The following is a 10,990-nucleotide window of genomic DNA, read 5'->3' as shown; positions in this document are numbered from 1 at the left end:
GAAAGAGCCTAAGAATATTAAAATGTAATTTTCTTCATGCTCTGAATCTTTTTTAATGCCTGTCTTTTAAAAATCCATAAATAATTACTTTTTCTAAACAATCTTTTCCTAAATATCCCCCTTCTTTCTTTGTACAAAATCCCAACATTAAGTGTAAAGTTACTTTTTGTTCTCTCGCTTCAGTCTGTATTGTTACTTACTATCTTAGATGAGATTGTTCATTGTGGATTTGTTTTGAAAACTGACCAGAAAGCTTCTAAAATAATGATTTTGTATCTTAGCATACATTTCCACTGAAGGCCTACTTCCCTTACCATCACCAGCCTCTTGTAACAGCTTTAGTCAGACGTCCTTTTGGTAAGTTTCTTCATGAAATATTTGCAGCATTAGCCAACCTGCATGATCTGTATATGTCTTAACATAACTTTAAAACGGATGAAGACAAAATTTTGCCATTGCCTAAATAGGACTTAGAATATTAATAAAATTTTAATAATATTCTTTTAATGTATTTTTTTGCAGGAACATCTAATTCTTACCTAACAATAATACAGATGTAACTTTAAAGAAAACTAAACCAGAAGTGAATAACAAAGAAAGAGTGCATAATTTTGTAGGAATGAAGACAAGTTACTGAGATTGTAAAAATGCTAAATAATCTTATCTTATAATATTAGTAATAGTCATTACAAAAATTTTCATATCTATATTACAAGAAATAGCCTTGCCATTTGTCTCTGAAGCTTGAATTCTGCTGATATTTTAGATTGCAAGCCTAGTATTTTTTTCAGGTTTCCCATTTTTATAGATCAACAAACCACTGCTCAGTATAGTACGGTTTTTCATGAGCAATAATTTCAGCTCAGTACAAGAGCCTCTGAGAATGTTACTCCAATGATTACATATTAATATTGAGGTAGCATTTACATAAAGGTACATCAGCCTTGTTTGAATATTCCTAGCTGTACTTCCTCACATGGCTTTGTCAATTAATTCTTCTAAGAAACACAGTGATAGGTAGTGTTGAAAATTGGGAGATTTTAAAATGACATTTTTAAATGCTTTGTGATAACTGAATCAAGTTGCACAAACTTTAATCCTAGCTTAATATGGTTAATTTCCCTGTTCTGTTCTAGTTGAACAGACTAGAATTTTAATAGTTTTGTGTTCATCCTCCCTAGAACTGCCAACCACACACTGGTCTCAACACTTGAAACACATTTCAGATATGCTCAGAGAATTAGTGGAAGATACAAACATTAGGTAAGTAGTATAATATTTTCTAACTTTTTGTCCTTTGCATGCATTACTTTGTGAAAAGTCATGTCATTTGAAGTCTTTAGTGGCTACATTTCATTGTTTTCTTATTATTCTCTAAATAGAGCTTTGTTTTGTGGAATAGAACTTAGATTAATTATTGAGCCTGAACTTTGTAGCACTTATAGACCTGACCAATAAGCCTTTCAGTAAACAAAATCTTGTTGTTCCTTTCATTTCAGCAAATTGCTAACTGTATAACAGAAATGCTTACTTGCCTAGTCTCCCATCTTTCCCCAAAAACCTTTAAAACTGATTCGGCATTGAATAACAAGAGAACTCTTCCAACCAGAAAAGCAGCTAGTATTGGAAGGAGCCTGTTGTGAGCAACACTGTTTTATGAAAGGGCTTGTGTTGACTTTCTGCAGGCTTGTGCAAACACCCAAACTTCAAACGTCTTCATTTTTTTCATGAAGATATGACTGCTAGACTGCAGTATCATTGTTTATTATGTTTATGTTTATGTCTGTGCTGACACCTCATGTTTCTGACCTGTTTCCCTCAGCTTTTTTTGTCCAAATAGTCGCTATAATGAATGGTAGTGTTTGCCTACATGAATTCTGCTTTGGTAGTAGATGCTCTAGGACTATATGAAAAGAATGAAAAAAAGATACATCTCTGTTTGTTGCTGCCCTGTAATTCTTTCTTATCAGGTGTGTGATGAGACCTGACTTGGCTGGAGCTTGGATGACTCTGCTTAGATCTGCTCTGACAGACAGCTTTCCAAAGAATGTTAAACAGCTTTTAAATTCAAGGAAAACAATTTAATTTTGATCTAAAACTGGAAAATTTCAATAGAAACATGGAACACCTAGGCCAAACAGACTTGCAACACAAGATACTCAACGGGCCTCCTGTGTCCTGGAATACAGATGCTTGCATCCACGCTTGGTTTCAGTTAACTCATAGAGGCTTTTATTTTTGTTACTGAGTGGCAGGAAAAAAGCTTTTTGCTGTTCCCTCTGAGGCCGGGCTGTCTGCTGGCAGCTTCTCACTTTCTGTGTGAGCTGCAGTTCAGTGCTATGTCTTGCCTGTTCGTACCTGAAGTCTGTCAAACCTTTCCACCGTTGGACTGTGACTAGCAGCTGACCCTGGCTTCTTAAAGAAACACATAACTCCACTTAGAACAATCAAATGAAACAAATATCATCCATCATAATGTGTTGCAATAATAGGAGCATGTCTGTTCTCCTTTTGTGGTCTAGTCCTTTCTTGGCTTATATTGTCTTTTTCCCCCTTTGCTTTGATAGTACACTTGTTTGAATAGTATTGTACTTGCCAGAATATCCTCTTACTTCCTTTAGAACTCATGCAATAATTATGTTTTCCACTGAACCCCTCTCAGTTACAAATAAAATGGATCTAGCTTCAGTTTTTAAATACTTACATCGATTTTAAATACTAATATCAAATGTAAATACTAATATATTAAGAAAACTCTATTCAATTTTCTTTTATTGCTTTATTCCTGATTCTGCATTCTTTCTACTTAATAAGATCAACAAGGAGCAAAAAATACTACTATACAGCATATCCTTTTATTTCTTATAGTCAGTGCTCTCTGTTTATATAGCTGGTTTTTCTATGATTTTATTTTACACCAAATGAAAATCTTACAGCAAGGTACTTTCTGTGTACATCTTATCAACAGATTGCTTCTGTGCCATTATTTATTATTATGTGTAGTCATCTCAGTGAACAGTAAATGTTATGTGGCATTTTAAACCAGAAATCAACTGATGTACTTTTAGGGGTGGGGAGTCCCAGAAAAAGTGAAGGGCCACTTTTAGCAATGACAGTGGAGCAGTTGACATAGACGCCACTAAAGAGCAGGCAGAAACAGCAGCGGGGACAGAAGTGGAGGATACATGACTGCAAACCAGGCACTATGATGGTACAGGAAAGTTATGGTGAGTTGTAGGTGCAGTAGTGCCTAGGGTCCCCAGGCAAGAATTAAATTCTATTCTGCTAAGTACCTGTTACAATTAGTTTAGCACTTAAAGTTTAAGGACTTGTATTTACTCTTTGAGCTATGAACACTTCCAGTTGTAAATACTGTCAGTATTAGCCTTAGTTATCCGTTCTCAGGAACTTTTAATTAAATTCCGTCTTTGCTTGTAAATCGCTGGGTTTCAAAGTTAGGCTGTCTGCTTACATTGTCACAGCATGGAATTATGGTCAGATAAGTAGGTAATTGTACTGAAGGGAGAACTGTTGTCCCAGATCACTATCACATTTATTTGTTTTTTCAAAGGTTTTTAATGTTGCATTTCCAGATTCCAGTATCTTCAAAGACTTTACCAGTGCTGATCCTGTTCCTTTAGCTAAGGAATTTTAGTCTCAGATTTCATCACACATCTCTAGTTCCCTGTCATCTGAGCCATGCTGCTGCCCCTTCAAAAGCTGTGGAATATCAGCAATGGTGACTTTTATAGCAGTCACCTCAGTACTCTATTTTCTCTCTGCGACTCTATGTCAACCTCTTATGTCTGATGTCAGTGATCACACTTATCCAAAAATACTGATGTGGTGAATTTTTGTCCTAGGAATAGGATTTTGAGACCCTGAGATTCTGTGACATATAGACAATACCATTTACAGGATCAATAATTTCTGGGACACCTGTAGACAACATCAGTCACCAGTATACTCCAGACATAGAATACTATCTGCAGACACCACACCTTCATCCATAGAACTGTACCTCCCACCTCTTCAGAAAGTCATAAAAATAAAGCATTTTATTCCAACTATGACCTTGTCACTTGCTCCAGATGATGTGACGGTATCAGACAACTTCATCAACTCCTGAAATTTCTAAGATCTCTTGGAGTTTCCTGGGAAGGGTGGCACAGCAGCTCTTGGAGTCCCCAGGAGTAAAACATAAGCAAAACCTCTAATTCTTCAAATTTTTGCCAAACTTAATAGGAATAATTGTTCCTGGTTCTTTATCTCCTGCCAGTTGTCCTTCTGTCTGTCCTCCTTTCCACATTCAGGTTGACTTTTTGCTTCAGAGACGCCTACCATTAGTTTGTATCTCGCCATTATTTCTCTTTTCTTTAGTCTTATCTTAACTTCAGAAGAGTACATGTGAGAAAGTGTAGAGATCAGCTGTGGTCCATTCATATCTTTCGTTTTCTTATTGCAGTAACCCAGTTATAAATACCTTCAAAATTTTCATTAAAGAGGACCTGAATTTTAAGAGTCAGGAGACAAATACCCTGAAAAACTTTATATTTAGTCCATCTAAATGTAATTCCTTATGAATTACCAAAAACCATGTGGCTTCTGAATTACCAAAAACCAGAAAATAACCCTGGAAAGCAACAGAGAGAAACTGGAAGACAATATAAGGCAACAGTATGTTAGAATACAACACTTGATATATGATTTAAAGTTTTTAAATTCCCTCAACTGGAGACTATAATTGATGAGGTTTAATTTTTTGATGTATATTTTAATACATAGTATTTTGTCACAGTTTATTAAAAACTGGTGCTGTGGATAGTCTGTTCTACTGACAAAGTTAATCTGTTAGTAGCACTGGGTGTTCTCATTTGATCATGACTGCAGATAAGAGTAGTACATGGCTATATGCTTAGTAGGTAAGGCATTATCTGTTGAAGAGTAGTTTAAGGGGTTTTATTTTCATGTCAGCACCCTTTGCAGTTAACTTCAGACAGCAAAAATGTTATATAACAGGAAATACTTAATTGTATCTTTGTTATTTTCCAGTTCTTTTACTGACCTTTTTGAAATCTGGTTTTTGGTTGCTCATTTTGGAGAATGGCTGGATATTGCGGCAGAACAATTACTGAAGGCTGCTGTAGAACCAGATGCTTTGCTGTGGCTGCTGGCATTTTACTACTGTCCTCAGAATGAAAATCAACAAAGGACTCAAACAATGGTGGGTAATGTAGCAATAGTAAGCAGCAATAAGCAGTCAATAGTCTGCTTATATCTTATTGATATAAAACAAATAGTGCACACCAGAAAAATGTAAGGTCTACACTAGAGAAGGTATTGGCTTTACAAGGTCTCCTTGGAATAATGTTGCGGTGGAATAATTTTTGTGGATTTTCTTGGAGACATTTAGAAAATATTTTTGCTCTTTTCAAAGTATATTGTATAGATTAGCACCTTCTTGGCTTTCTTTTGGATAACATGGACGCTTTTAATCACAAGTAAAACTACTCTAGGAATGGTATTTTTTAAATCACTGTGTGGCAGAATGCAGCATTCCTGTGTTATGGCATCTTCTGAGAAGGAAACACAAGAGAAATCACAACAGCAGTTGAAGCAGTCAAGATATTTATCAGACACAGCCCTGAATCCTAACCTTGCCCACCTATTTGATTTCTTTGGTGTAACTTTACTGATTTTTGGCATGTATGAGATTGTAACAAATGTTATACTCCCATATGCTAGGTTTCTAACAGAAGGAAGCAGTGTTCTAACCTCACGTACTCTTCTGCATGAAGAGTGCTGTGTGTCTGTGTATGCATGCAAATACATGAAAGCCTTTAATTTAGACCTCTTATGCAAGTTTGAACTAGCCTAAGCAATCTGATCTACAAAGCCCAGATTCAAAATTTGGCTGCAGCATCTCTAGTTTTCCTTAATTTGAAAATGGATTCTGTCTCATTTAAAAATGCAGCTCAGTACACTAAGCTGGTAAAACGTCATGCTTTCATTTTATGTCTAATGGTCCATGTACGACAGTGTGGTCTGCAATATTTTATTTCCTTCCCCTCCCCTCCTGCCACCCAGATAGCACTACAAACACAAGCTCACATCCCGATCACTTTTAATTTTTTTTCTCTTTAATTTTTTGATAGTGTAGGAGCAGGGGTGGGATGTTGGCTGAGCAGAGTTAGGTTAGAGTTACACTGAAGTAAAGAAACCAGAGTTGCTTTTAGAGTGTAGCTTTGGGAAGGAAGGTAACACCTAAGCAATAAAGGCAAGTGAATGAAACTGAAGGACTATAGGTGCAGATCTATGTTCTAACTCCAGCACCACAGAATGAAATCACACTGTCCCATACACAAAATCATCTCCCTGTGTGTCCCCTAACCTATCAGTTTGTTATTCTGTCATAATGTATGACCAACTTTAGTGAGAAAAAGCTTTTCCACTGACAGCCCACACAGTTACTCATCTGTTCCCAGAGATCTAATATTTCCGTTCGTTATGATTCTTTTCTTTAGTTACTTCAAGTAAGACTTCTTTTTTTTCCACAGGTCAGACTACTTCAGAAGCATTCCCACAGTTCATGCAAAGCTTCTGCCTGTAGTTAGACATTTGCTTTTTCTTTTAATTTGTCCTTTGGCAGGTTAGTTCTCAGCTCTTTCAAATGGAATTGTTTCCTCCTCAGCCCCTGCACCTTTCACCAGTTAAGGACTAAGTTGGGATGGGAACTTCTGGCAGATGCCAAGCCGAAGGACTTTTCATTCAGCATATTTTTGTGTGGAAAGGCGTGCACTTATGACTTAGGATTTTGTTTTCCGACTACTTACTTTAGGTAGCAGCTTATCTATCAGCAAGAGTGGAATAAATAGTGTTAAAATGAGTTAAAGAAGAAAAAGGCTACTTTTGCTGTTCAGTAGCCTTCACTCATACATGCAGGACTGAATATTCTGCTCCTCAATATTTATTCATTTGTTGGAGTCCTTTCGTGCCTTTAGACTCTGAAACATTGGAGGAACAAAATTTGGAGGCTGGTCATAGTAACTTTGGCACTAAGAATGAGTCTCCTATGGTACATGAGCTCGTGGAGCCGAGCCTGCTACTATCAGTCTCCAGTCGCTGGCACATGGGATGGAGGGAGACCAAGAATAGGACACATACAGGGATAAAGAATTTTGAAGAATTCCAGTTACCTTTCTTTAGGTTCTGGTATCATTTGTTGCCTCACATGTAATTGTGGACATAATTCAAGAATAGCAGCTTTTTCAGACTATTTTATGTGGAATTGTTAATAAGGCAGGGCAAGGTCAGGTAAATGACTGAAACAAATTATCCTAATGAACATGGTTGAGAAATGGGTGTCTTTTTCCTTTGGATCTGCAGTGGTATATTTTTCCATTGCTCCTGCACTTACTCATTTGTGGGTTTTCTACCATTTTGTTTAGTTTATTTTTAATATAGTGAACAGAATTATTGTTAGGATTTTTTGCAACAGTTGCTTATAGTTCTTTTTCCATTGTGTAGGTGCCAAAATCTTCTGTTTTCTACTCCCAATCAAAATTATTTTTTATTGGCTAACTCAAAAGATAAAAACATAAGTTGCAAACAACACAGGAAGAAGGAAAAAAATGCATTCTTAGCAGAACATTTTTTCAGACGAGGTCAGGTTGCATGGGGATTTAATTGATTTGTAGCAGCAATACTGAAATGAGCCCTTGAGGAGCCTCTGTTCTTTTTCCCACAATGCAAAAATCTGACCGTGTTCTGCTGAGGGACTTTCTCCATTTCCTTTTATTATTAAAAAAGGTCAGATCCTGGCTTGGTGCCCTGCCTGCTTAATTTGCAAGACCAAAGAAAGTTAAAAATTCCATTCTGTCCACCTCTGTGTGTGTGAATCAGTACAAAAGAAATGTGTACAGCTCTTCCTTCCCTGTTTTCCCTGCTGTTTAAATTCAAACTCTTTTCATGTTTGGGTAGTTTCTGCCAAGGATTCAGTTTCCTGTTAGTGAATAAATCCAAAGGAAAAAATACCATAGGTATGACCTTTACTCTTCTCTAATTGTGCGTCCTTTGAAATTGTTCCCTACAGGTAGAAGCTCAAGCAGTCTACAATCATCTAATGATGCTCTTCAGCTGTACAGTCCTTTCTGTCAAAGATCTGGAGGCTGCTGTACACAGTATGACTGATATAGAGCAGTGTTGTAACCAGCATCTTATAACACATCTTCTTACCAACTTTTTGCTCTTTTCTTCTGGTGGACATATGATTGCCCAGGAATTTATTTACCGTGTAAGTGATTCTTCCTTTTTTTCAGTTTAAGTACAGTATATCTTTTTTTTACTATTTTGAATTTAAGTTCCTACATGTTAATAAAGAAAACACATAACAGAGAATTAAAGAAGATTGTGACTACACCAACTATACCTAACCTGCTACATATCTGTTTCAGCTACAGTCAAAATATTTTCCTTCTTGACACTTCTCGACAAGATCTCACTGAAAAGATTGCCATCCTGACCATACAGCTACAGAAATAGTTGGTATAGTAGTCTGCAGTAAAGGGATACCTACAGTTCATTTACACCTGGCATAGACAGCATGTGCAAACATTCTGCTTTTCCCAGCTATAAATTACTCCCTTAATTATCCAGCTGCTGCAGAGATGATGGAACTGTCTTCTCTCTGTTTTCCATTATGTAAAACAGCTAGTTACTAAGAGTAAGCATTGATGAGGCAGAAGCTTGGTGCTTTAACAAAGCCAGAGAGGAAAATGGTGTGATAATTGAGAGAAAAAAAGAATGAAGACCTGAGAGAGTGTCACTTAGGGTGTGAAAAAAATGGAGAGGAGTAAAATGTTGGAAGCATGCCACAGTATCTTGCCATTGTTGATGAGAGTCATCAGGTATATTGGTGCAAGCAGTAAAATACGTTATATCTCTCAAGATAAATAGTGCTATCTCAGTATGATATTAAGAATTTATTCCCCTCTAACTATAAAACCGTACTGTTTTAAGAAGTACAAGCCTCCTGTGCAAGCAGGTCTAGGGGCAGTGTGTGGCCCTTCAGAAGTTTTTCCTTTCAGCAACAGTGTGCTCTTCCGTCTGCATAGGGTATATGGCATGTATAAGGAGTCTGATTTTATGATGTAGTGAACTGGAAACTTATTTTGGTGGTTATTGCTTCTGGCTGACTAGATAGACATAACATTTTTCTGTTTAAGAAATTCTAAGATATTTCTAGCATTTTAGGTGTAAGTTCACAAATGATGAATTTCTTCTTAGCATAAGAATATAATGATAAAATTAGGGGGGTTGTATGTATTTTTACAGTCTGCTGGTTTTAGTTTCTCCTTTGAGGAGCGTGGCTGTTGTGCAGTGATGCTGTAATACTCCAGTCTGCTACTTTAAACCTCTTCAGGAAGACTGAAGGCAATTTCTTGTTTCTTTATAGAAAACAACATAACTAACTTTGAAAACTCTTAGTATTCCCCAGTGCAGAGTGGTCATGAATTACTGCAGGCTAGAGTATGTTGGTCTGATTAATTTTGACTGTATCTGTGTAATCATTAATGTGTAGCTAGGTTCTCCATGTGATTTGAAAAGGCCTGAAGACAATATATGAAAGGCAGAATGGTGTGGAACCAAACTGGGATGCACGGCAGTGGTTCTGGTTAGTGTAGTAAACTTTGGGATTAAGACAGGAGATAACATGGAGCAAAGTCCCTCCTGATCTGCAAAAATTGCACCTTAGGGTCTTTTCCTGATACTTTGTCATCTTCTGGGAGAGGGATTTATTTTTACTTTTGAAATCTTTACAGAATTGAATTGTGTCCCCAAACTCAACCAAAACCTTCATGTGCTCTATTTTTAAGAGGATGACTTCTAAGTGGTTACACTGTCTGTCCATTTGTGTTTCCTTTAAAAACTTTCTGACCTCTTGATTTGCTTCACTTACATTTGAGAGAACGGTAGAAATCTCAAACTGGCTCAGTTTCACCAAGATGTGTGAAAAGAGATACCTTGGGCAGAAGTTGCTTTTGAACTCAGAATGTCATGTGTTCAGTGGTGAGAGACGAATCTGTGGTTTTGTTGCCAATATTAATAGAGAATTCTTAGTACTTAGCAACACAATTGCATTATTTTCCATCTTCTCTGTTTCTTCAGATTACTGAGACAACTGATACAAGCAAAGGAGTTTATAGCCTTCTTACCCGTACTGCGTACAGAATTAACCATAATGGAAAAGAAAACCAAAGGACTGTGAAACTGCTGAATGAACTTCTCCAAAAACTAACACTGAAAGTTTAGATTTTTAATGTCTTCTGTTTATTAAGCCAACAAATCAGATATTTAGCCAGGCATCAGATTTTCATTAACATCTTGCACGCAGGTTACCAAGGGTAGAAAAGTATCTACTTAGGCATATACTGCAATTTTGTATTCCCTCATATATATTAGGAAATAATCCTTTGTTTGGAAACGTTAACCTTTTAGACGTAACAGTAGATATTAAAGATGGTTGAAAATTTTGTTCTGAACACCTTCTTTAACAAGAGACTGATGCCATTTAAAGCAGTTCAATCATCTCCTTGCTGTTTATCTGGCTGAGGATCAGTTTTTCTCCCAAATTACACATAGTTTTATTAGCAAATGGTATCCAAGTGCTTGGTTGTTAAATTGTCCCTAAAATGCTTTGTTCTGTAATTCTGCTTTTATGAAACTAACAATGATCTCAAGTGAGAGAGAGTCAGTGATTCATGGTGAATGCACTCTGTTCTCAGGAAATCAACAATGTTTCCTGAACTCTTTACTGCTTTTTGAAAATGTTTCCAAAATGCAACTCCTGTCAGATTTGCTAAATTATTTTTTGCAGTACTGCAGCTTTCACAGGACAGTGTTCTCTGCAAGGTACTATACCAATAGCTGGTCTCTGTCAACAGACACTGCAGGTAGAAGTTTGCTTGCAGTACAGCCTATTTTCAATGTG

General features: G+C 36.7%; 1 protein-coding gene across 1 annotated transcript in view; it reads left to right on the top strand.

The window, feature by feature from the left end:
• FANCC (Fanconi anemia, complementation group C) overlaps positions 1–10,311 on the top strand; it is a 70,649-nt gene extending 60,338 nt beyond the window's left edge. The window contains exons 10-14 of the mRNA XM_009696636.1: positions 282–357; positions 1,182–1,263; positions 5,053–5,224; positions 8,093–8,293; positions 10,168–10,311. Of these exons, the coding sequence (XP_009694938.1) occupies positions 282–357; positions 1,182–1,263; positions 5,053–5,224; positions 8,093–8,293; positions 10,168–10,311 (675 nt within the window). The remainder of the gene's footprint in view (positions 1–281; positions 358–1,181; positions 1,264–5,052; positions 5,225–8,092; positions 8,294–10,167) is intronic.
• The last annotated feature ends 679 nt before the right edge of the window (positions 10,312–10,990 follow it).

This window comes from Cariama cristata, unplaced genomic scaffold, assembly GCF_000690535.1.
Source record: "Cariama cristata isolate BGI_N322 unplaced genomic scaffold, ASM69053v1 scaffold8750, whole genome shotgun sequence".
Lineage (NCBI taxonomy): Eukaryota > Metazoa > Chordata > Aves > Cariamiformes > Cariamidae > Cariama > Cariama cristata.
Note: the sequence above shows the minus strand (reverse complement) of the source record. Positions and strands in the feature narration are given on the sequence as shown.